At 38.0% G+C, this 27,152-nt stretch overlaps 2 protein-coding genes across 3 annotated transcripts in view; one reads left to right on the top strand and one right to left on the bottom strand.

Moving 5' to 3' along the window:
* Positions 1 to 590: 590 nt before the first annotated feature.
* dctn3 (dynactin 3 (p22)) lies at positions 591 to 4,478 on the bottom strand. Its single transcript, XM_006791787.3, has 7 exons — positions 4,305 to 4,478; positions 2,937 to 3,021; positions 2,405 to 2,491; positions 2,155 to 2,238; positions 1,883 to 1,941; positions 1,737 to 1,796; positions 591 to 1,512 (listed from the first exon to the last, which is right to left on the bottom strand). Exons 1-7 carry the CDS (start codon positions 4,404 to 4,406, stop codon positions 1,426 to 1,428), a joined length of 564 nt encoding a protein of 187 aa, XP_006791850.1. The 5' UTR covers positions 4,407 to 4,478; the 3' UTR covers positions 591 to 1,425.
* Positions 4,479 to 4,506: 28 nt separating this feature from the next.
* The window catches only part of atg5 (ATG5 autophagy related 5 homolog (S. cerevisiae)), a 46,373-nt gene continuing 23,727 nt past the window's right edge, over positions 4,507 to 27,152 (top strand). The window contains exons 1-6 of one of the 2 annotated variants that reach the window (XM_006791788.2): positions 4,507 to 4,790; positions 5,226 to 5,384; positions 9,318 to 9,445; positions 10,702 to 10,780; positions 11,116 to 11,278; positions 14,700 to 14,794. In XM_006791788.2, the coding sequence (XP_006791851.1) occupies positions 5,277 to 5,384; positions 9,318 to 9,445; positions 10,702 to 10,780; positions 11,116 to 11,278; positions 14,700 to 14,794 (573 nt within the window). In that variant the 5' untranslated portion in view covers positions 4,507 to 4,790; positions 5,226 to 5,276. The remainder of the gene's footprint in view (positions 4,791 to 5,225; positions 5,385 to 9,317; positions 9,446 to 10,701; positions 10,781 to 11,115; positions 11,279 to 14,699; positions 14,795 to 27,152) is intronic. The other variant, XM_006791789.2, reaches the window with a different exon arrangement.

The raw sequence follows: 27,152 nt of genomic DNA on the forward strand, positions 1-27,152 counted from the left end.
GTTAAAAAGCCAGACCCAGACCCTGTGTGAGTGGAAACCTTGCAACAGCACTCAGCCAACATATATCGAGAATGTTAGTAGATGTTTTAAGTTAAATCATTTGAATGAGTCAATTTGCACATGTGGCATATATCATCTTCTGCTGTATTTCTCAGAATCACATATAACAAAACATTTAAAATTCATTTATTTTGAGACATACTTCTCTATGATAACTACTACTAATGAATTGCTGTGTGTCCTATTTTTACATGACAGATACCTTAAAGTGTATATACTCCCCTTAGCCCAGTCTTTATATTTATTTTTATTCTTACTCTTACTATATTTATTGTTCTTTTACACTGAATGGAACTGGAGCCTCGTCGTCTCGTCTCTCTATATACTGCACTGTATATAGCAGAGATGACAAAGTTTACTTTGACTTTGGTTACATGCCTTCATTTATGCTGCGCAATTTTCAACTAGAAAAAAAAGTCTCACCTTTTCTTTGAGCTGTTACGAACAAAATAAAAAGTGATGTACTCTGTCCTTACACAAGACAACAGCAGAAATAATTATAGGTCATTGTTCAGTCAGCGGTGCAACATCACAGACAATATTATATTGCTTCTTGATGTGGTTAATTTTTTCCAAGTTTGCAATGTCATCTATTCTGTGAAAATGTGAAAAATGGCTGAGTAACCTGTTAGAAACTGACAAAACATCATAAGAATTCACAAACAGACTCATATATACACACACACAACATGCAACACCTTTGAATATCCAAAAAAAGTCATATTTATTTATCAACAACATTTATTTGCTGTAAGATAAATCAGATATAATTAAAATGTTCAAACCAAATATTGGAAAAAATACTGAAGCTAATTTAAGGTTTTATAAGTCATGTCAAGAAGCATCCAGAGGGAAGTAACTAGGTGTGTGTTTTTGAACTGGGGGAAGAGCAATTTAAGTCTTGTGACATGCCTACAGTAAGGAGGACAGGAATGCATTACAAGTAAAGTACTTTTGTCTGACAATAAACAGCATAACAACTACAAGTTGAGTGATAGGAGTGAATTCATCCACAAATAAACGGTTACAGGAAACCCATTTCTTCCTATATGAGTGTCAGTGACAGTATTACTATGTTTGGGCACCACCAGCATTAGCAGGAAGACAAACCTGCCTTCAATATTTTACAATCTGCAGTGACTATTTCTGGAATTGTTAATGTACTGTTTCTTACGCTTTTGAAGATTTCTCACATCGGGTTAGACTATCAAAGTTATATCACCTGATTCAAATAAATTAAATGTTTAAAAAGAAAAGAAAAAAAAGAGAAAGAAATGTGGTGATGCCGCTGCCTCACATATCTGACACTCCCACCACAGTGCAGTGTTTTTCCACTTTCGTCATCTGAACGGATGTTGACAATCACTATTCCACAGGTCGGATTCCTTTGGCCTCTTCCATCTTTCTCAGGGTCTCATCCCACTGGGTGAACTGCTTGGACAACAGGAACATCTGGCAATCAAGAGGTCAGCTGTCAGTGGGTGGAGCTTTATCTCAGCAACAACTTGTGTATCCATGACTGACCAAAGTAACTATAGATAAAAAAAACTGTGGTAGTTTGCTAATTAAGTTTAAGATGTTTTTGATTGATTATTACATTTTGTTTACCCTAAGAATATACTTTGCTTTGTTCTCATAATCATTGTAATCATAATCATAATAAAATTGAAGTGTACCATTTTGTTGTATTCTTCAAAAAGCTTCTTAACTTCCTGTGATTGAACCTCACTTTGGTCCTGTAGAACAAACAGAATAATAATTACACATAAAACCTAGTGAGAGACAAACTCAGGAGTAGATGGAGAAAGAAAGAAAGGGCTACCTGCTGTTTGATGTGAATCTGTGATAAGCGCTGCAGCTTGGTGGCATGCTCTGGTACATCTGTGAACAAAAAAAACAAAACCTAATGAGGTAAAACATGGAATACTACAATAGGCACATCTATCACCCATTTAAAACAGGCTAAAACCCCTGGCTAAAAGTAGGTAACAAACCTAAGAATAAGATCCCTCCAAAATTATGCCAGGAATTAAAAAACAACAAAACAGACATTGTTTTGTTGGATCCTAATGTGTCCTACAAATTGAAACTTACCTCTGATGTAGGTGCTGTCCAGCAGTGGCTGCAGGTTGCTGACCTGTTCCAGTAAAGCAGCCTGTGAAAGCAAGAAGTCCTCCTCTGCAAAGAGACACAGAGCAAGAAATGGATTCAGCTCCTACTTGTTTTCAATATATAATAAATTTAATACTAATACAATTTGCACATATGGCAATTGACATTAAAGTTAATGCCTGTGTATCCTTCAGTAATATTAGTTTTCATTTACATTTTTAAGAGTTCTTACCAGCAAGGATGAACTCCAGCTTCATGGCATCAGGCACAGTGATGTGGTCTGTGAACTCAGGGTCCAAGTACTTTAAGAGGTCCTCAACTGCACCACAACAAAAATGAGCATGATTAAAAGTTCAATAGACTCAGTCTAAAATCTAAAAGATTATGCAAGAACTTTTGGTGTCTTGAAAGTTAAAGGTTGTCACAGAAATTTAGAGCCTTTTCAAGTTTTTCATTTTCAGTAGCCACATTACTAAACACATCAGTTTATTAAGGAATTAGTGATATGCATCTTAATGGTTAAGATGCATATCACCTGCTGTTTGAAACAGCATCTGCCGATGTATCTGACTATACTTTATTACACTGAGTAAATAGTATTTGAAGAAAATGAAGGTGAAACACTGAACAAAAAAATTAATTACTGTATGTATCCGTGTATAATATGAATAACCACATCAGTGTAAAGCAGTTGCTAATTTTGTAAGGTTAAAAATATATATTCACAAAAATACAACAAGCCAGTAATCTAAAGTGTGACTCACTCTTCTTGTGCAGAATCTTTACTCGTTCTCTCTTATTGGCCGTGTTGGTCAGACCGGCCTGAATCCTGGCCAATGACTCTGCACACTGCAGGAGAAAAGTTTGTGGTTATCATCCTGATACCAAGGGTTTTTTTTGGTGGTGTGATATAGAGTAATATGCTAGCACATAACATGCATACAAGAGTCAAGTTTATATGACATTGGGAGATATAGAAGGTACCAAGAAAACATAATTGCATTTTAAAACAAATATTTTCTACTCTTATGCTTATGAGGACTGGAATCTTATTATCCTAAAAGAAATGTGAGAATTAGCACGATGCAGGCTAAATACATGCTGTCTGTATATTCTGTATATTCCCTTACTACATTTAAGGTCTTATTTGGCTTTTTGCAGTACATATTGGATAATGGTCTCCACCGATGACCATTGGAAAGCAGTATTACATCACATGTCACAGGCTGTGCAGCATCAGGACCAGAAAAAACAGACATTCTCTTCTTCACCTCTCTTGTGCAATGTCTGTTACTTTGGATGGTTAAACCACGGGTATTTAAACTCATCTACCTTCACTACCCCTGCTCTTCCATATGACGCCTGTCTCCTTATTCACATACATGCATTCTGTCTTGCTTCTTATGACTTTCATTCTCCCTCTCTCCAGTAGAGGTACATACTACCTTTTGCTTTTCTAAATTTAGAAAGCATTTTAAATCGTATTACTGTTTTAGTCGTTTAGCTTGTTGTAGTGCTGTCTTACAGGAACCTCATTCCTTAGTTTCGTTCGCTCTTATGCTACTTCATGTGTTGAAATGGCAATAATACTCTCAAATCTTTGAATTTAAACTATATTAAGCCTAACAGCACACTGTAGCAATATCTCCACCTTTGGAATTACACAATCTAGTGGAAAACAAACCAACTTAAATGCCTCTTTGTAAGCCAGAGAGTTTTTTTTCCCCCAGATCACATGATACCCTGCTGAGTCCCCTCGCCTCAAAAAGCATCTCACCACTAGCTAGCCGAGGTTTCTTCGTTTAACCGTGTCAGACTATTGTATTGTTGATTATGATTAAGTTGAACAGACACAAAAGCACAGCGCCACAAAAACCAGGTTACAACGTACAGCTTTTTTAATGTAAACAGATGAAAGCTAAATAACCAACAGTTATAAAAATAAAGGAATAGCTTCTTGGTGGGCAGGAAAATACATTTCTCATATTTGTGCGAAACTAAATTGAACAACTAAAACAACTTCTGCTAACATTCTAGTGTATACATTAAAAAAGGGCGTTTACTCACAACCATCGTTAGCTCCGCAAGGCTAACAACTAGCATATATACAGATATACATAATATAAGCGAACCTTTGCAGGTTTTCCGCTCTTGATTTTTCTCTCGCCATATATACGACTCTCTAGCGCCCGGAGACGCATTTCCAGGTTATCCATCTCAGTTGTTTTATCCATTCCCAGAGCTGCCGATGAACACAACAGATCCCAAACAGGCGGAGGAGAAATACGTAGTTGAGAAGGGCCGTCGCATACTGATGATGCGTCGTCCCCCGGTTCTCTTTACCACTCAGCTATTTGGTGGGTGGTAGATGCAAAACCTACAACGCTTTAAATACTTTAAGCATTTAATATTTATTTTTAAAATTTTAGTGTCTTTTTCAACGTAAAATTGCAGATCATTTGGTATGTTTCTGTAGTTGGTTTAGTAAAGATAGCTGTCGCCAGTGGTCGCTGTTTTGCAGTAAACGGGATATTTTTGCTGTTTTTCCGGTGTCAGCGGGGGAATGACAACATAGGCCCTTTTTCCATTCAATATATCTACAAAATATCGACTAAAAAGTAAGCCTTACCCATCTCCTTCTCATAGAGTAAGAATTTCTGTCTGTGGGAAATATTATCAGTACCTTTGTAATTGGACTTTAAACATTTCTTTATTAGGTTTCCATTGGTTAAGTTAGCCTACTTAGCCCTCGAGCTAACATCAGTTTTTGCTCTACAGCTGCGTAGTTTGACAGTTTTGGGGTTCTTTTGGAGGTCTAAGAGATAGGTCGCTACCTATCACCGAACTGTAACCTAGTAATAACTTCACTGGCAATTTACTTAAGAGATATCTAAGTTACCCAAACCTGAAGTGCGCCAACGTGGTGCTAGCTTAACTTGCATTGGTTATTGAACTGAGGCTCAGCATTTGTGATGCTGAAAGTTTTGTCAGTGTTTGCTTGTTAGCCATGCTCCGATCTTTTGCTGACAGCAGGCGATTTATCTCTTCTGAAGCAGGCATCTGTTTGGGGAATTCATTCTTTATGTGCCACTGGGAGCAGCAGCATGGCAGATGACAAGGACGTGTTGAGAGACGTTTGGTTCGGCCGGATACCCACCTGCTTCACTCTGAACCAGGATGAGGTTACTGAGAGGGAAGCCGAAGCTTATTATGTAAGTACAGTTGTTCTCATCTAACATGATGCAAAATCTAGGCCTGACTTAACTTTTGTTTTTGGAGATTAATGCTTTCTGACCAAACATGCTTCAAGGAAGTCCTTCAGACAACACAGTCAGTAGGAAGCCTCTTATTTAACTTTTGTAAGGGTGCTTACAGAAGGATACATGGCCCATATTCATAAGCATTCTGAGGATCCACTCAGTAGCAAGGAGTTCAAGCGTAAGAATGATGTAAAACAGTTGTCCAAGCAAAATGAAGGAACTAACTACCTCAGTGTGGAGGTGTAGCTGACCAGGCTGTGGTCTCACCTGAACCGAAAACATTAGTGAAATAGTCAAACCTACATAGATTATAGGAGTAGTTCTAAGTATCGTCTAACAAAGTGTTTTTCAAACATTTTGTTCTTGCTTGCAATAATTATATTTCTTTATACTTCCAGGTAGCCAGACATTATTGCAGTTGCTTTTTTTGCTTTGGCTTTGAATGGCATTGAGCACTGTGCCTCCTTTTGCTCTCATTTTTAGTCCAGTCCCTGTAGCTGACCATTCTCAAAAGAATATATATATATATATGTGTGTGTGTGTGTGTATGTATATATACACTGTCCAATGAATCATGCAAACATAAAAGAAGCAAAAAAAACCTAACTCAAGGAATGAATCACTGTTGTATCTATGTATAATAAATTTAGGAAGGAACCTGTTTTAGAATAATATAATGTGTTGTTGGGGGAAAACAAATCATTTGTTCACATCACTTTATTTTGAATCTATAAAACTGCCAAGAGTAACACAGTTTGACAGGCATAAAATAGTATTTTTGCACCAATAAAGTGATTCCCATATAACTATTAGGGGAAAACATGACTTACCTCAGCGTGGTGCACAGGAAAATGGTTAGGTAGGTGGAAGGCAGAAGAGGAAATTGTAGGCCTAAAACACTATCTGGAGCAGATAAGAAGCATCTGAAATTCGCACCCTTCAGAAATAGAAAAGAAAACAGCAAAGACTTGACACAGTAGAGGTGCAATCTTTCATTTGGTCTATCTGCTGTTCACTGAAGCCTCATCAGAAATTAGTGGAAGGGTGGCTGTCAAGAAGCCATTCTTAAGGAAGGGAAATGGGGAGAAAAGGATGAGGTATGCCAAATTACACAAGAAATGGACTAAAACACATATTATGGAGTGATAAATCCAAACTTGAAATCAAACTTTGTCAGTTTGTGCAGAGGAGGTCAGGAAAGACGTAGAACAGTGTGTATCTGTAAAGTGCATTGGAGACTGTCACAGTTTCGGGCTACATTTCAGCCAGGTGTGTTGAGTATCTGGTCAAAATTGCTAGAATTATGATTGCAGAAAAATGCCATCAGATTTTGGTTCATTAGGAAAGCATCTGAGTGGCTATGATCCCACATAAAAAATGCAGTAGAAGGATACCCGAATAGACGAGATATACCAAATACAGATTTTTAGCTTGGTAGAAGTGTGGAAACTCAATGTATTTCCATGTATGTTTGCACTTTTTTCAATAACTTGCGGCTCCCATTTCCCATTAATCTAAAGAAAATACAAAGAAATGAGGGGTGGCTCATGACTTTTGTATATGTCTGCTGTATCAGTGTTTGTTACAGACTCAGTGGTTTACAAATAAATGAACAAGTAGACAAAAATCATATAGAATAAAAAACAAATACAAGTACATATAGATATGTCTGTGAAGGTTCTCAGTCATCCAGGTCATTGTAGTCTAAGGAGCTTGGAAAAAAGCGTCTGGACTTCTTTGAGTTGCTTGAAGACGTTTCACCTCTCATCCGAGAAGCTTCTTCAGTTCTAAGGTCAAATGGCGGAGAGTCCCAGATTTAAACCCAGTGGGAGTTTCCCCCCAAAGAGGAACAAAGGACCCCCTGATGATCCTCTACCTAATCACATGAGCCAAGGTGTGAAAGCGGGTGTGGGTCACAATCACAATTTCGGGTGAGCTCATTGTGAAACCTGGCCCCACCCTATCATGTGATTTCCTGAGGTCAGATGGCCCAGGATGTGAGTGGGCATTAAGGCGTCTGGGAAGGGATCTCAAAACTGGATTATAGATGGTAGACAGTTGGTGTCGTAAACCACCGCCTCTGTTCAAAGATGGTCGCTCACAGTGGACGTAAATGGCTTCTTTCACTCCTCTTTCAAACCATCTGTCTTCTCTGTCCAAAATGTGAACGTTGGCATCCTCGAAAGAGTGACCTTTGACCTTTAGATGCAGATGAACTGCTGAGTCTTGTCCCGTGGAGGTGGCTCTGCTATGTTGTGCCATGCGCTTGTGAAGTGGCTTTTTGGTCTCTCCGATGTAGAGGTCTGGACATTCCTCGCTGCACTGTACAGCATACACCACATTGTTAAGTTTGTGTTTAGGAGTTTTGTCTTTCAGGTGAACCAGTTTCACACCTGAACTTCCCTTAAGGAACACAATTGCGCTTGCACTGCACACCAATTGGGAATCACTGACCTAATGTAATGGACATTTCAGTTGAATACACTAGCTTTTAGACAATATTTACACAATATTTGGAATTACAAACCAGTCTGTGCCGAAGTACAATGACATGCCTATAATTTTTGCTTGTGTTTATACACCGTTCTGGGATATTTTGTAAGTTACTCTGTTTATCCTAAGGGAACTAAATGATGAGCTTTTAAAACTTACACCAGCAACACCGTGGCAATTTAAATTAAGTGTGTAATAGTTTGAGACTGTGAAAATGCTGTAAACGATAATGAGATCACTGTGGTTTAACAAATCAAAGTAATTACTGCTACACTATAACTCCATTTTATGGTTTCTGACACTTCTGATACTACTATTTCTACCTTGTCTCAATCAGCTGCTGTACAGACTGTAAGAAAAAAAAGATACAATTGCTCTGCTGTTTAAAGGCATCCAGCAAGTGGAGTGTTTTCTTGCATGAAACTAAGTACATTGACTGATGTGAGTTAATCAGCACACCATGAATATCAATATGGTAGCTTCAGTTTGTGTTTATTGATCTTTTATGCTAGTCTTTAGTGATAATTGGATCTTCTCAAATAAAAAAAAAGCAAACCAAAACAAACCCATTAATTAACTCAAATATGTAAACTGCGAATTTGTTCCTCACTTGGAGGGAAAATCGTTGCACTACACTTTGTCTTTCTACCATTTCCTTCTCTGCTGACGAGTCTCCTTCTAAAAGTCCTCCTGTCCACTGCTAACATTTTTTCACATTAAGAGTTCTTTCAAGGGCTGTGGTGCTTTGTGAAAAACTTTTACCTCTGTCAGGATTTATTTTTAGGGTAGAGCATACCGCAGTTATCACTAGTAGCTACTCTTAAGTCCTAAGAAGTCTTGTGAATACAGGCCATAGATTATGCAAAAATTTCCCGACCAAGTCCCGACCAACTTGTACTTCAAGTCTCAGGGTATCCATGTAAATTAAGTGTTAAGAGTCTTTGAATGTGGTTAATTCTAGTGAATTGAGGGATTGTGATCTAACAGCAGTTACTATGTAGTTGCCGTAGCTATTCCATATAGCTCACATGCACCACAAAAATGTACAACATGACGCTACAGTTACTCCACAGATTGTTGTCTGCAATTTTTCAGGGATTTTGTTGAGTGTTGTTATGTGACATATATGATATGTTACAGTAAATGGAAAAAATAACAAAATAATGCATTCATTGTTTATAGGTGTCTTTAATTCATAACTGTGTGAGGACATTTTACTCATCTGTAATATTGGATGTTAACACACAAAGAACCAAGCAGACACGCAATATATCTGCTCATTATGTCATTAATGTGCACTTTCTAAATTTAGCCCACGGCTACCATGTAGTTCAGAGTAACAGACTGTCCCTTATTGATGCACCTCTTCCCCTGTTCTCTTGACTTTATCAGCTGCTGTTACCCAGGGTGAGCTACCTGACTCTGGTCACAGACAAGGTGAAAAAACACTTCCTCAAAGTGATGAGAGCAGAGGATGTGGAGGAGATGTGGTTCGAGTACGAAGGAACGCCACTCAAATGGTGAGAGAATAACTGCTGTTGTTTGAACTCATTTCAATCAGTGCATCAATGGAGTTTTACTTTTCCAGGCATGAGATGGTGGTTTGGCATTCGTGGAAGACATATGTTAAAAGAACAGAATCTCATTCTCTGCTTATAATGTTTAAAGTTTGTTACTGTCATGATTATTTTTAGAGAAATGTCTACTGATGAAATGTCTTTTGGCTGATCCAGTTAGTTTATTGTCCTACTTTATAAGACTGACACCATATTACAGCTAGCAGTATTATCTGGAAACTGGGTTGGGGTTTAATGTTATATTTAGGCATCATCTTGAAAATAAATTTAGTCAAATCTCTTCATTGGGAATAAATAATCTATTTGATGTAATTGTCTTTTGCTTTGCTGCCTTGTGTAAACATATATGTTCTCTAAAGCGTTGTGCAGTCAGGACTATGTATTCATGCCACTATCAACTTAAGCATTCAGGAACAGCACAGAAGCTTTTGCCAGTATTTGCATTTCTTTTCTGCCTACTGACTGCTAAAATCAGAGCCAGTTATAAAGATGGAATTACAGCACGTAGCCACAAGATGTCAGTAGTGCAACACAAGTGATTAGCCTATTTCACAGCCTAAGTAATAGTAAATCGCTAAATAAAAAAGTAGTCATTAATTACTTGTTGTCATATAGAAAAGTAATTTTATCTTCTTAACCATTATGATAACCAGTATGATTAGCATATGAGTACAAACATGAAATGCATGCATTATTTTGATGAAGAAAAGCCTCTTCATTTCTGAAACATCGAAGCGTGTTACGAACCCCTTTCTAAACACTGGAAGTTAGGATTAAAACTGTTATAATTATATGTTATGGTTAAACTTACCAAACCGCTGCGTAAAAGAAAAAACATAGGATTATGTGAAACAATGTCATGATAAAATGATCTATGTAAAGATGTGACTAGACTCTCTAGCATAAGTCATAATCTCTAGTATAACTCACCAGCTGAAAGGCTTCTACACGGGCTTGGATTTGAGTCAGTCCTGGGCCACCTCCAGTGTGTTTTCCTCCCAGTCTCTCTCCCTACTTCCTGTCTACTCTACTGTCTACAGGTGATGCAACTGATCAGTTTAAACATTTCCAAGCCCAAAGATAGGGGTAAAACTAGTTTCTTGGCTTTGGGAACAGATACTCCCTCTGATGCTGAACACAAACATTCAACAGGTTTTTCTATTGTACCATAATTTTGTTTTTGCATTTCATGGATACAGGCACTATCCAATTGGAGTCTTGTTTGACCTCCATGCTTCTAACAGCGTCTTACCCTGGAGCATCAGTGTGCACTTTAAGGTAAGAGCTGATTACAAGTTTATTGTTTTGATTACTCCTATCAAATTTGTTTCTAGAAGCATGACGTTCTGTTAAACCTTACTTGCTCAGCTACAAATACAATACAAAATATTGGAAATAAATATACAACAAAATATTGAAATAGTGATGAATGAAGAGGATTGCTCTGGTTGGTGAACCAAAGCAGAGACAAAAAGACTGTGTTAATTGCCAATTAATTATTTTGCTTTGTCTGTAGATATGTAAATAAAATGGCCTGAGAACATGTTTTCCTGTTTCTTGTGGTATCCCCATCATCGAGCTTTAAATATTTTTGCCCTGTGAATATGTGTCAGAATTTTCCAGATCGGGACCTGCTCCACTGCCCATCCAGCTCTGTGATAGAGGCTCACTTCATGTCCAGCATCAAGGAGGCCGACGCCCTGAAGCACAAGAGCCAAGTTGTCAATGACATGCAGAAGAAAGACCACAAACAGCTGTGGATGGGCTTGCAGAACGGTGAGACACACGCACATGCCCATTTCAGGGTGTGGCGTTGACATGCACACAAAGAATACATCCAAACAGATTGGCAGATGATCATGATGCACAAACAAACCAAAGAGAGGGGCGGTCTGAGTTTGCAAACTTCTTTCCAAACGCCCACCAGTTTGTATTTCCACACCATCATTCCAAGCGGATTAATCTCGTACCGGCTTTATAGAATAGTCAAAGCTTGTGTTGGGAGAGGTGTCAGGGAGAACTGGATGCCTCTGATTTGTGGTTTGTTGTAAAACTTGTGCTTGTTTTTGAATTGCAACCCAGTCTGCAACATGATGTGCCTGGAATGTCTACTGGTCAAGCTGATTAAAATGGTAACTATAAACACTTCAACCACCAGGACGGCAGCCACCCTTTGGACCACTCAGCAGCAAATGTGTCATCTTGGTTTTCTGTATAATTGCCTGCTTCTTAGTTATTATTAGAGCACACAAATGTTATTCCAGACCAGTCACGCTTATATCTAAATGTCTAAAGTGGAATTTATAGTTCTGCAAATGTGTCCGTCTGTGTACACGTTTCCATTTCGAGAGGGTGGAGAGAGGGATTTATACCGACTGCTGACGCACTCCCGTGCAGTCCTCCGAAATGCTACATCTACATCGCTGGAAGTGGATGACATATGCGTCTCCCAGATGCTGACTGGTTGATAGTGGACCAAAACTACAGCAGAGTTCACCAGGAAAAGAAGAACTGCAAAAAAAACCCCTTAAAGATTAAAAAAAAAAAAAAAATCCAGGATGAAAAGCACAGAAAGTGGCTGCAGTGAGCACTTCTCGACGTTGTCAGCACTCAGTTTCAGTTCTTTGTATGTTATAACTTCACTCTTCTCCATGGCTGGCTGACATGGAGAAGAGTGTTTTTGGCTGATGGAGCAAAGCAAGAATGACCCACAGACTGGTTGTGCTTTTCCCCTGCCTCCATTTATTAACAGAGCTCACTGCAGTAAACACACCAGCCATCCTGAACAATAAATTCTGCTTAAAGTAGCAAAAGCCATTTATATGAATATTATTACAAATAAGTCTGCATCTAACGGTTCTTTTGGTTAGTTTGCATACTCTATGGATGTGAAAATTGTTAATGCCTATCTCTCAGATAGTTTGCTTATAGTTGTTATTATCCCATAACTGTCAAAACTGCACACTGTGCATGTGGCATTTGTAAGAGTCGAACAGGTTTGCAGAAAAACCCAAGGGTGTCAAACCCGCAAAACTTCAGCTGCTTGTCTCTCTCCCACTTTCCCCTGAAACTCGTGGTGTGAAAATAACAAAATATCACATTACTATGAAAAGGCAGATAAAAGTGAGTTTAGAAGAATCTTAAAAAGATAAGGTTATGAACTTGTTTTTTTTAACTGAGGGTTTTGTTTAAAACTGCATTTAACAGAGAAGAAGCAAGAGCTTTTAACCTATCCAAAAAGAAGGAGTTGGCCCCAGACATGAAAGTGAAAGATGAAACTTAATCTGAACTAAAACTTTCACATCCAAAACAGACCAGAAACAGAGAGGTCTCAAACTTTCATCCAGGAGAGAGAAAAACAGACTGTTCATGTGAAAGTAAGGCAGGGATGCAGGTGGGGGGTTTGACATTAGCATATGCTGTGTGGAAAACATTTTGATGGTGAAAGATCACACGGTAACTAAAAAACTAAATTCTTGTGTTATTTTGACAGTTGGCCCGAGTAATACTGACACTAAATTTCAGTTTTAGTGACGCGTCTCTATCTTTTACTATAACCTCCATGTGAAGATGCTGAGGTGTTTGAAAACTGGTGTTTCTCAGAGTTAAAGAACAATTTAATTCTCATTCTAGCACATGTCTTAGGCTAGGCATGTATTCAATTCAGTTCAGTTTTAATTTAAGTTACACCCACTCAAAACAACAGTGCTTTATATTGCACCCGCTCCAGCTCACTTAAAAACCAGAAAATCCCATAGAGTCCATGCACCCAATCCTAAATCTTCACACTAATTAAAATTCAAGTGAAAGTGATGCATTTCCTTGGAAATTTTAAGTAGTAAACATACACAACACAGGCTGTTGATTTTGTTGTTTATGTAAATTGCTAATGATACCCAGTCATATGTGTCCCTCATTGCCACTGCAACACAATTTTCAAAATAAGAGCAATAAATGAGGGCCAGACTAATGAGTTAATCCACAAATTGACCACCTCCTATGACCAGTTTTCATTCACTTTTTATATAAGTAAATACATTTTATATAATTATGTCACTGTGAGTAATTTTAATCTTCACGGCCCACACTTTGAGAATCATTGCCCTAAGCATTTGGGGACAGAAGAAGAGACTACAAGCAGCACCATCCCAGCCCACTAGCAACCCAGGACCTGTTAGTACTGTTGCTGCAGTGATCTGGATGAACTGAAGACTTTTAGGACAGCTCTCTGAGGCAGATGTTTCTCATTTTAATAGTATTGCATATATTTAAGGCTATCCTACGCATTTGTTTCGTGAGTGTTAAGAGACACATCCTGGTCAAAAATGACTCAGAGATTCCTCAGTGCATTGCTGGAGGCCAGATAATGTTATCCAGAGTAAATGTCTGGATAGACGCCATGTTTCTGTTCAATAATCAAATTTTCTTTCTTAATTTAGAAGTAAAAACGACAGATGTAAGATGTACCTGTAGTTTAAAAAGTTTATGTATGTCACCTAGCTTTAGAGATAAATATTACAAGGTAATCAGCATCAGCAACATCAGCACAGCGTTTTCTAACAGTATAACAAACAGAACCATGTGTGATGTTAGAAATATTGGTCACAGCAGAGAACCCCGTGGAGCCACGTTGCTAACTTTTGTCTGTGAGGAAGTGAAAGTTTGCATCTATCACATTAGTACAATTGAAAGCAGCACAGTACATTTCCTTTAATACCAACGGTGTATTCTACTCTCTGTAATAAAATGTATTAGGTGGTATTGAGTGCTACACTGAGGTCGCGCAGGACAAGCACAGATCAGTCCACTGTCTAAGGTCATAAAAAATAAATAGTAACCTTCACTAGTGCTGTTTTTTTGTTATGATGAACTCTAAATTATGACTGAAACTCTTCAAATACATCATTCCTCTGCAAACTATCGCATAGCAGATTTACAACAAGAATTGGAAGAGTTTTCAGAATGAAAGGAAGGTTTGAAATCAAGTAAGGGATTTTTAAGGAATTACTTAGGAACAGCAGCCTGAATTATTTTGTGATACATATTTTAAAAAAAAAGTGTAATAACAGTAATTTTTATTAATGGTAAGACTTATTTGAGTAATCTTTTAGGGGTCTAATAGGCATACTGATGACCTATTAAAAAGTTAGTTTTATCTTTGTGTGATTTTTATGTTATGTGTCTGTTTTTGTGTCAGATAAGTTCGACCAGTTCTGGGCCATGAACAGGAAGCTGATGGAATATCCCACTGAGGAGGGAGGCTTCAGATACATCCCTTTCAGGATATACCAGGTAACATACATAAGGACACACGAGTAAAACTTTAAAAACCACAAACCAAACTCAGAACACAGAAATATGCTTTGAACATAGTATTTCCACTTTGCACCATGTATTTTTAATTCATTGAAAGGGAAATTTTCCTCTTCTGCCCTGTAGATGGTGCCAAAGGGCTGTGCAAAAGTAAAGAGTGTTTCTTTAGCAGATAAATCAACCAAAGATTCCTCCAGCTACTCACTGCCTCTCTTTGTCTACTGTAGTCTACTGTTGAGGTCACAAAAACTATTACTTGGAGTCACAATCTGTATTTAGAACGGCCTGTTGATTTAAAAGAAAGAAAGAAAGAAAGAAAAGAACTCTTGATGAAATGAAAGATGAACTCTTCTTTCCTTTAATTTTAAACCCTCAGATAATAATTCCTACACAATTTAAGAATTGTACCTAAGGATGGGTAAACATTGCTTCTGCCTGCTATAACTCTACATTAACAGTAAAAGAAAATCTTGTCAGTCATCCATGTTAACCTCTTCTTGGACCTTTTCTTGGTATATTCATAACTTTGATTAACAATAAGAGCCTTGGTTCATTCAGTTTAGAACACACAACCAACAGCATACATGCCAGTAATAATATTCACCTGACACCTGAGTGTAGGTGGTTTTAATTTCTTTTTATTGCTGCCCGTAACTTCACTGCTTTACATGTTCCTACTTGTAGTCGTGACCTATGATAAAACAGTCGCTCTGTAAATGACGAAAGCAAATCAAAAAAACAAAATATTTCTCGCAATATGCATGTAATCTGTTGTGCCTGGGTTTCTGGGGGAAGTTATTCATTTGTTCATGTACATTTGATACCTATAACACTCACAAGTTTGTCTGGAGTTTCATTGACCCATGTTGAGCCAATGTGTAAGCCTAAGGGTTCAGTCTGGTTTAAGGAGGTGCAGGCAGACAAGCAGCCTCAGGTCGGGTGTTTCCACTACGCCGATATAGCTTAATCCTGACTCAGGTAAAAAGTCCCTTTGGAGCACAGAAACAAGAAGGGATGAATAAGCAACTGGAAAACATTAGCCGTCGCAAGCCAGACAGTGGGGGAAAGCGCTTTGAGTCAAGTGTTGGGGGTTTCTACACCGATCACAAATGGCCAAAAAAACATCTGGAAAATGAACTTTACAACTTCTAGAATACTTGGTGCAGTTCACAGAATGAGTAAAAATGCATTTCTACAACAAAACATGGCATGCTGATGGACGAATCTGTAGCACCGCTGTAAACATATATAAAACAAGTCTGTTTTTATCTTTCTTGTTACCGAAGAGTATCATTCAGTCCAGTCAGGGAAGTAAATAGCATGAACACATCTGGAATTTTGTAGCAAAACATGTTGACAGTCTGCTTTGAGTCTAATGCCTCATTGTGAGTGCAGAAAGTCCCATCACTGTTGTTCTGTGAACAATTTAAAACTTAGTCTGTCAAGGCAAGTTAGGAAATATAATATGAAAAAAATGGAGTGGCAAACAGCGCAAAAAATAGATCTGGTCTTAAATGACTGTGTCAAGTGTTATGTTATGGAACCGAAAGAGATTTGTAGATGTTAATAGCACAGCAGGACTTCAGTGTAATGGTAAGATGCTAGAGTGAACTTTCCTACTAAGCATATTTTTCCGTCACCATATCTGCTGTGACTGCTGGTAATTTCCCATCATGACGATTTATTATCAAGTGTTTTAAGTTTTAATTAGACGTGCTGGGCTCCACATATGGCAGCATTTACATTCTGCACAACAACAAGGGCGACGGAGCAGCTGTCAGTCACTGTCAGCGCTGACTGTTTTGCATGAAATTCAAAGCTGAAAATGCTTGTTTTTACTTTCACATCTTCAGCACATAAATAAAACATTTTACACTTCAACAAAAGCATTCTTGTTTTCAGTAATAAAACATTAGCGACGCTTTAAAGTGGTGTACAGAAACATGCAGTCCAACCAGCTCAGCCCGCCCTCTCAGACATGCACTTGTTGCAGCCACAAAGCTATGTAACTTCTCGTGGGTAGAAGAAACCCAAACCTTTCTACTTTTGGACATTTTTCATGACTTAATTGAAAGTTTCAATGGTCATTTATAAGCTGTGTTGGTTTCATGACAATTGTAGCATCAAAGCCTGTTACGAGCTCACATTATAATTTCCAAATACACTAGAGAATGTCAGCATCATTCCTGAAAAGTCTGGTTTGTTGTGGAGATGGTGTGGTTTTAGTCTTACAAACTGCTAAATATTTACAACCAAAGAAAGTCTGGAAAGTCTAAAGAAGAGTGGGAACAGAATCAGTTCATTATGATCTTAAAAATGCTGCAGCTTTCTGCAGTGCTAGGCAATTACTTTCACGGTCTTAAAGTGCTATGAGTGTCCACAGAAGTTTGCAAAAATTGTTTGGAGAAACCAAAACTCATGAATGTCTGTACTGTTTCATAGCACAGCTTTGCTGAGCAGTAACTGTGGCTAAGTAAGTAGCCTGCTTTTAGAAAGGCAACATTTTGCCTTTATCTAGATGACCAGACACCTTTTTGTGTTTGTTTGTTGTCGTTTCTCTCAAATGCTGCGTTCTACGGTGCTGCGTCTACAGACTGTAATGCTTCTTTATGACATAGTTTCTTACAGTTTGAGGTAATGAGGCTAATTGGGGATAACTCAGTAATAATTCCTAATTGACAAAGTTAGCGGCATTTATTCCTTTCTGAGTTTATTACATGCTGATTACATACCTCCAACTAGGTGTGGGCAATATAGACACAAAATTACTTGATAGTATTTCAAGGAAATTTCCAAGAATGATATTTCTGAAATTTTAAAAAATCAATGTTTTGTCATGATTGCAGCTTGTAGGCAGCAGGGTTATTCACGGAAACAAATGAAGCGCATTTTCCATCCTTTTTTTCCAATGAGCTTCTGTCATTGGTGACAAACTACTTAAATTAAAGTGTGAATTTATTTTAATAAGCTGCCAGCAGCAGGGTAGTGCAGTGAAGTAATATAGTGCTATAACTAAAGTCACTTAACCTTGTAACTCTTTAGCGGCATGCATATTGCCACAAATTAAAAAGTGAATTAAAACATCTCAGGTAAAAAAAAAAAAAATTTTAACCAGTTGCTTAAGGCCTTGATTTTCCACCAGGTAACCGCATCAGTAATTTCTATCCACCGTTTGTCTTCCTGTCATATGGAGTGCAACGAGTGACTGATCCAGAGATGCTCGGTTGAGTCATTTGTTTACTTTTGCTAATATATCCTCCTCGCGTGCTTTCATACCTTGGTTGTGCTCGACAAGTGTGTCTTTACCTCAAGTGTGTCTTTACCTCGAGTGGTGAAACAAGCGTTGTGTTTGCACCTTAAGCGGTAACAGTCTTCTTGCATATTTTGCGAAGTATTGTGTTTTTCTAGAGGTTGTTGATGTAGCTATCTTTATAGCCACAAAATCATCATCAGAGGCTGCCACACAGCTCTCGTTCTCAGACATGCTTGGGCTTGTCTCGTTGTACAACCATATCATTAATATTGCAATATGATACTTTTATATCATGTAAAAACGTACATTGACATCACTGGCGATATGACATGGCACAGCTGCACCTGTATGATCACACAGCATAGCAGCAGGAACAGTTTTGTAATAATCAAAATAGAACCAAGTTAATAACACCTCCTGGTGTATTGTTAAATCTTACACATAGTTTACATGATGGCTTGTTCCATCACTTCTAGTATTATGTTTGCAATAATGTAAGACTGGTCTATTTCACTTTAAGGGTTCAATTAAGCAATAAGTGTTACATATCCAGTGTCTGAAAATGTCTGGCTAAACCTGATCATCTTAAGTTTAATGTTTTTAAAAACTCATCGCAAACCCAGAGGAGTAGAATGAAGCTAGTTCAACACAGCCAGACCTTTCTTTGGATTATGCTTCAACAACACAGTTGTAGAGGACTGTTCGCAGTCATCTGGCAACCACTGGTATCAAGGGAAAAATGCATGTTTCTGACTGGTTGTGAGTGGTCGTCTGCCGAGCTCAGCTGCAAAGATGATGCTGCACCAAAAGCCGCCTTACAATTGCTTTGGTCACTAGCTGATTGCTGCGGTTGTCTGTCGTTAGTGTGAAAGACACCAGCTAATTTGCAACGACTCACAATTTTCCTCTATGAGTAGCACAAACTAAACCACTTTTCACTCTTTCACTACCACTTGTTGAGTAGTTTGCCTGTATTTGCAGCCAGGTTGCTGCTGTCTGTCATACAGAACAACAGCAACCTATTAGCAAATAAAGCATTTACAAGGAGGTTTTCAGTGCAGCACCTTATACCTCTTTGCAACTAATTTCATACTAGGAACTTCCAGCAACATCCAGAAACCACTGTCAGCAGCCAAAATACACGCTTTCCCTAGCGATCAACATTTGGCAGGTTGCTGATGAGTCTCTAGGCCTGCATGAATGAGACTTAAGAAGCTGACTTGCCAGGTAGCATTAACTCATTAGGGAATGCACATTTTTCCCATTTGTGACTGGTGGTTGGCAAATGGTTGCTGACAGGTCTCTAGGCCAATGTTAAAGAAGCAGTGGTTGGCTCAACAAAACCTAAGAACCTTATTAGACATAGTCAGCATAACAACAACAGTTACTACCTTTCCTTCTTAATCCAGGATTTCTTCATCAGGGTCATAAAAGGGCACATTTGTTTTATTGTTCAGAAAATGGATTATACTCAGTTTGCAAAGTACATTTCAAATGTCCACAGGCAGCAACTTGTAAATTTGTAAGTTAACATGTTTATTGTATCACTAAGTGCTCTTTCATTGCTGCCATTTATTTCTAACACCAGGGGAAATGGCTGATATATAGAAATAACATTTTTTTTATTCAAGCCAAAGTGAAAGTCTTTTTTTTTTATGGTTGTTATCTGTGACAAAGAAAGATGGCTGCTTTGATTTTTAAGCAGTATCACAAGTGTGGAACATACCAGGCAGCAAATCAGGAGCTTGCATAAAAATATACTTATTTGTTCAGCATTCCTATTTGAATATATGGATATTGATCTAGCAAAGTTTGGCTCAACAGATTTGGAAATAAAAATATCCCTACAACTGAGAATCTGTATTGCTCTTGATAATGTCATCAGGAAAAGAACTAGTGATTTGTACAGCTGATTTCAGTAGGAAACTCTAAGAATAGCTTGCTCTGGAGGAAATAAATATGCAGCATTATGCATCTTTAAATATGCAGTTACCATGGTAATCTAACCAGGTCAGAAAAGGTCCTCTTAATGACACTTAAAAGTTTGGCTTTGGTCTCTACACACACAACTAACTCATTAATCTTGTTGGAGTTTACGCTCCTCAGATTTGTCTTTTTGAGTGGAACATTAATACTTTTGAAGAGTGAGTCCTAGAATTAGGGGGAAAATATCTAGAACTGGATTTATCCTTTAATTAAAAAGCTTTATGCTCCACTACAAAGGCCAAAACAAAGGAAGGAATTAAAGCAAGCAAAAAAAAAAAAATTACAATTTCTTTGAAAAGTTTCAACATTTGTAGCAGCTCTCCAAGGCATATTTTGTTGCTATGAGTATAGTATTTTGCTAGCTAGATTTGTTATGGCAAGACCGAGCATGATAAAATCAAACTAAGCCACAAGCTTTAGAAAAAGAAGTAGATAGACTAGAATTGAAATGGTATAGACGCTGAGAAGAACAAAGCTGCTTGGCACTCAGGAGTCATTGTGAATGTCTTAACACGAGGCTGCCTTCAACTGAAAAAAGACACCCCTACCCTCCACCTACAAACACGCACGCACACACACAGACACACACACCCTCCCTCAGTGAGTCCTTCAAAGCCAGATTGTGGTCTTTAGTGTAAATAACATGTGCTGGGTTTGATGCAGACAGAATTAATGACAACACTCAGTCCAAATAACAGAGGGCTCATTTCCGTCTGGCCTGCTGTCCTTATGGAGATGAAGACACCTCATTGGCATGAACAGCACATTTGTCTCTGTGTGTGCGTGTGTCTGCATTGTCTCCCACAAACATCATTAATAATTATTATTCGTAGAATTAAACTTCTGGTTTAGTATGAATGCTGCTTTGTTTCTGTTCTGGTCAGATCAAATTTGCAGATTTATATTTTAAACCCTGTTTTCCCTCCAGGCTGTAACAGTGTAAATTATTTAGGTAAGGTTAATGAACAACCACAAATTCTCAGAATAGCTTTTTGATAGTCATGAAATACTTTTCGCAACTACCTTTCTGTGTGAACTTATACATCTGCCTTTTCAAGCTTCTGTTTTTGTGTTGCAATTTTCATTTATTTGTATTTGTCATCAAATTGCTTCCACTTGAGCACTTTTCTCGTGTAATTCAGCATGTGTGTGTGTGTATTCCTGTGTGCACATACACTGGAAACCAACGAACCAAGTGAATCTTTCTGCTCCAGCAGTGACGCCACTCAGTGATTTAAAGAGGCAAACGGGGCCGACAGTCTCGCTGCACGGAAAGTGAAAATTACTATCCTGCTTTTGAAGACCGTTTACATTGTTGCTGTACAGGTACTCCTCTCTGTTCCTGCTCTGTGACTAAGTGCTGAGTCACAAGCCCCTGATGTGAAAGCAGGCAGTCCGCCTCCAGCCACCTCTGTTGTGGTGTTCGGAGGGTGCCTGCTTCGAAGAATACAGGTTTATTGCCTCCGAGATATCTTGTAATGGCTGAGTGAGAAGAGGGGGAGGTGGTGACTACACAGACAATTACAAAACTTGGGAATGCTGGAAACAGTTGTGCGTAATCTTGCCACAGGCAACAGGTGATTTGCTTGTTGAACTCGGGAAGAATGTTTTGCAGCATTTACAGTAATAAGTTTCCAGGATTTCTAATCTGCTGTTACTGCCAAGCCTTTTGGAGCAGAAATTGTGCAGCCATTGAAACAAAAAACACTCCTACGAGACAGTAAAATACCCCCTGGTTTTTTCACTTTTAGGGGTGGGACTCGATTAAAAAATCTAATTAATTAGATACTTTGTAATTAATTAATCTTGTTTAATCGCAAAAGAAAATTTGCCCAAAAGTGCAAATGTTTTGTTTTTTTAATTTTAAAGGGTTTTATTGGGCATAACTAATAGACATGGACATAAATATTGTAAACTCAAGCTCTTTTAATCTATGGGGGAAAATCCATTGAAACTGCATTTCAATGCAAAACAGAGAAAAAAATAATATCCCTGGCCAAAATTGCGCAGACTTCAAATTAAAGTGTTATTTTAGGAACGTTAAGTACATTTTCAAAATGGTATTGTCTTTAAATAATAATAATAAAAATTTTAACATAAAGTTCAGTTTTTCTTCTTAAAAAAATAAGGCAGAAACTTAAAAGGTTATTTATACAGCTTCACCTTTAAACTCTGAATAACCTTAGCTAACATTATTTTGTACATTAGGCTAAAACAGTGTGAACATTAAACATTTTGTTGCAAAAAATAACAAATCTGTTGGACTCACAATTTACTGTCCATCTCTTTCAGCCAGTTACTTAGGCTACGTTCACACTGCAGGTCTTAATGCTCAATTCCGATTTTTTGATCAAATACGATTTTTTTTGTCTGCTTGTTCACACTACAAATTAAATGCGACAGCAAGTGCGCTCTAGTGTGAACCCTCAAAGTGGCCCGCATGCGCAAAAGAAGACGTCACAAGAAGACGACACACACTCTGTTTAGACCCAGACCAAACAATATTGTTTGACTGATGGCCCTTAATATAAAGACTTCGGACTTTACATTTTCCAAGTTATTTTGTTATTTACATAATAATGTAATTAACCTAATAATTATCCTTATTGCTGTTTTAGAGAGGAGCGGTGGTTCAAAGGATAGTCACAGATTCCTGTCAGAATCTGCAGATTATACAGTATAAATAAAATGTTCTCGTTTCTCCAGTGTTGTCTTCCCAACAGTTTCACTGACATCTACACTGGATGGCTGGTCCTGAGGCCAGCCATTTCATCAAGTTTGGTCTGCCGACACTTTTTGTTGGTACTCAAACCGCTAGTGTAATCGGTATACCAGGAAATCGTGCATTGACAAAAGTTTTCCTTTGCAATGCAAAGTGCATTTAAATGCTTTACTTTTTTCAAACTAATTTATCTAAATTAGCACGTTAAATCCCCACCCCTAGTTATTTTGTATATATCGCTTGGTGTTAGGGTATTCTCTGTCTGGGATAACTTTGGATTCCAGTTCCCATTTAAGTCATGGAATAGGCAGCACTAGCTAGCTATGGTAGAATGAGCTGCTAGCAAGACTACTAGTTGCCATAACTACCTATTTTTCAGCATGACTTTTTATAGCTGTGAGCACAAAAGCAATAACACGTTGGTTTAAAGGTTTAAAGGTCATTTATAGCCCTCGTTACTCTAGCCTCATGCACAGACTAAGGTACTAGCAAAATTTATATTAACTGATATGTTTGATTTTTTTTTTCAGAAGTAGCCATAGTTGATGTATTATGTTATCTTCTAGATTATTAAATTAATGCAAGAAATTTATGGAAAACTGCTGTTTGTAGTTGTTGTTTTTCAGTGCTTAAATGTTGGTGATGCCACAGAGACCAAAGTAAAACAGTGAGCACTGTATCAAAAGCCCTCTTCTGTCAAACGTGTCAGTGTCGTGTGATAGAGTTTTTCCTCCGTAGGTGTCCATGTCAAGCTCTGAGGAAAATGAAGTTGGAACTTTAATATACCAATGGATGGTCTCAGAGTTCAGTGGTAATCCTTTGTCTCACCCCACTCAGTCTGTAGAAACACATATGGATTGACAGTGCTTTAGCCGTCATCCATTGTTTTGCCTTCAATTAGGTGGATTGAATCTCCTCCATCAATTAGCCGACGTCTTGAGTTCCACTGTTCTTTTCACTCAGCGAGAGCGGTTCATCTCTTTTCACCTGAATCCCAGTGACACCTCGCCCTCTTTTTGTTGTCATGGGCTGCTGTAGAAGCTAAGGTGTCATGCCAGCTGAAAAGAAAAGTGTCTTCATCCAAACAGTATCACGCTTCTCTCCCAAGGGATCAATAGCTCCTTCTTTGTACGCCAACTGGCTCAATAATTCATGATGCCAATTTAAAAATGCAATGAAGTAGCTGTCACTTAGCACACTCTCTCTGCTCTGGCCCTTGGAGATGATCCCGCACGAAAGGCCATGTTTCCTGTCAGTGACTCAGTTTTTCTGTGTAACTTGAGCATAGGCTTCGCACCTCTACTGCAAGCTTCTTCTTGCTGGTTCACGCCTGGCTCTGTGGTGCGTAGTTACCACTCGGTTATTCGATCCCTGTCCTTGCTGGTTTCCTTTTTACGGCTCCATGATTAGCCCTATAGTGTGTCAGACTCTCCGTTTGACACCTCAGGTTGGGTATCTGCCTGTACTTGGTTTTTCTTTGTGAGGACACATTTCTTCCATTGTCTTACAATGCTCAGCAGGTAGAGAAAGATTTCCCAGTGGAATTTAATTGTTATAAAATGATTGCATAGTTTTATGCAATACAATGCATACAATTAAAAAGATGCTATTTTGTGATGTACACACATGTTAAAACACTGACTTTATGACTACAGCTGTTTTCATTCTTTAATAATTGGGGATAGGCAATAATCTAATTAATTTCAAAATTTAAGTGAAAAGGATATATAATCTTTGCAGATGATTTTTTTTCATTGTCCTAGTCAATTATTCGCTTTATTATAATACTTGATACAAAAGCGAGCATACATGGGAGTGCTTTTCCTTTTGATGATTTACAGATTAGGACAACATGTAGCAAATACAGCATTCATGCTTTGTTGCAAACGGGTGTGGTGCATAAGTTTGCTTCTCTTGATTTCAGTAATTGGTTAATTTTCAGTCAAACATACAACCATTTTAAATAAAATTTTATGGTGTAATGTTTCGCTTCATCAATCAAATGGCACACAAAAGTCACAAAGAGTTGCTGACATCTGGATTGAGTCCAGCTCCTGGCATCTTCTCTCATGACCTAAGGACATGGGTCACGGTAACGAGAACTAATGAATTTTTAACTTGATTCTGAAGCGATAGGGAGAAAAACATTTACAAAGAACATAGATGCTTACGTACTAGAATCACATTTAATACACTTCAGGGGTATTCCTGGGGTGTCACAATATTTTTATGGTGTTGTGAATAAAAAATTGTGCAGTTGTGCTTTTTATAGGTTTTTTTTTACAGATATTGCAAGTGCATGGAAGTGGTATATCACTTTTAGGCACACAAATATTTTGCCCTAGATATTTATTATTATTATTATTATTATTCACTAATAATGATTTAAAAAGTGAAAATACTTTTTTTTGGCACTTTATATAGTTGGGTGGAAACCAGCATTTCCCTTTTAGTGCTTGGCAGTAGTGGAGTGGAAAAGAATCTTTCAACAAGAAGAAACCAAAGAGTGGGTTTCTACCTAGACTGGTGTAGAGGAGAGAAAAAATGTTTTTATATTTTGAAGTGTGGTTTTAAGTTAGGTGATTTCTACAGTTTAAAGTTTTTATCCTAACAGGTAAAATGATGCCATTTACCTGTAAATGTAAATGTATTCTTATTTGTGTTTATTTTATTTGCTGTTAACATCATCTATCATCATATTGGGGTGGCTGTAGCTCAGAGGAACGAGCAGGTCATCTGCTAATTTGAAGATTGGAGGTTTGGTCCCTGGCTGCTCCAGTCTGTAAGCCCATGTATTCTTGGACAAGATACTGAACCCTAAGTTGCTCTCTGATCCAATTATTCATGTATGAATACTAGATAGTATTTAGGTGTAGAAAAAAATGCTCGTTTGGGTGAGGGAGGCATGTTTTCTATAAAGCGGTGTGGTGTGAGTCTACATAAGAGCCAGCCCATTTACCATTTTAAAACCAATCTTGCATTTTTCATCACTGAAGAGAAAGTTTTGTTTTCATTGGCTCACTATTTTGAAAATAGTGACAAATTGTTGCAAGCCATCATTCATTTGTGACAAAGGGCAGGAAAGACTCTCTTGAATCAAAGTCCATTATCGGCTCCTGACACAGTCTACTGCGTTTTTTTTGTGCTGCCTCCTGGTAATTTCCCACACATCTCACTCAGGGAATGTGGTGGCTGGTTGAGCAATCTACAGCATCTGAAGACCTCTGATGAACACTCGCGGGGATATTTGCTACATACGTCACATTTGTTCACTGCCCTATAAATAGTTGCTTAGTTTACATGTTGGGCTTTTAGCGGTCACTGTTACCCAGAACTGTCTCACTGAGACAGTAAATCTCTTATCGTAGAAGGAATGTACAAAATGTGGGTAAACGGAAAACAAGGAACGGCGGAGATAAATAATAATTAGCGAGTTTTCTTCAGTTTTTTGCTTTTGCACTTTTGTGGAACAGTGAGAAAGAACCCAGTTTACTGAGAAAACCACCTTCTCCATAACCTCAAACCATCTCTTGGAGAAGAGTATTCCTATCATGAAACAATAAAAGATGTCACATTTAATTCTATGGTTCCCTAAACTATTCTCTGCTTCTGAGAACCTGAGGATGAGCCAGATGAGCTTTTAGTTTTGGTAGAAGCTGATTTTTCTGCCAAGTGCATACTAAAGCTCTCTTTAATGATTTCCAGGCTTGTTCAAATCGGTAAAACATGTCAGCATCACTTGTAACATATGCTGAAACGCAGTAGATTGCTAAATCACATTCTAAGCAGTCAAGCTCATCAAAGCAACACATTCTCAGCTGAGCTCAGAACACTGTTTATTCACAGCATTTGCGTGCTTAGTGTTTTGGACTCCTTTTCTCCGTCTTAACCTTGTGAACTCTTTCTTGCCTTAAAATTTCTACTGGTGTTTTCTCACGTTAAAATGGCCCACTTACGGGATATTTTGTCTGCATTTCCCAGGAATTTTTCAAATTTATATCACATGTCTAATGAGTAAAATATTGAAATTTTATTTGTTTTCCTTAGCATGGAAGTTGGAACGAATATCCATATTTAATGTCTGACTTGAAGTTATGGACTAGCAATGACCTAACATCTGAGCCTCTGGTTAATTCATCTAGTGTTCACTAAAGCCTCGTCAGAAATGGTCTCATTGGAAGGGTAGCCTTCAATAAGCTATTTTTATGGAGGTGAAAAGGCTGAAGTATGCCAAAGTATACAAGAACTAGATTGAAAATTAGTGGCAGCAGGTATTATGAATGGGGGAATCTGAATTTGAAATTTTCATCAGTTCAGCAGTGAGTGCCTATACTCACTGTTGTCCAAACACAACACCAGTGCAGTAAACGTGTACC

Source organism: Neolamprologus brichardi, chromosome 11 (genome assembly GCF_056152115.1).
Source record: "Neolamprologus brichardi isolate AB-2024 chromosome 11, ASM5615211v1, whole genome shotgun sequence".
Lineage (NCBI taxonomy): Eukaryota > Metazoa > Chordata > Actinopteri > Cichliformes > Cichlidae > Neolamprologus > Neolamprologus brichardi.

Bases quoted from the DNA above. Each gene is read 5' to 3' on its own strand.
- dctn3 (XM_006791787.3), bottom strand. From the start codon at position 4,406: ATGGATAAAACAACTGAGATGGATAACCTGGAAATGCGTCTCCGGGCG. The intron at 3,022-4,304 runs GTTCGCTTATAT...TTTCTCCTGCAG, and splicing joins AGAGCGGAAAACCTGCAAAG to TGTGCAGAGTCATTGGCCAG. The intron at 2,492-2,936 runs GTGAGTCACACT...GTTGTGGTGCAG, and splicing joins AAAGATTCTGCACAAGAAGA to TTGAGGACCTCTTAAAGTAC.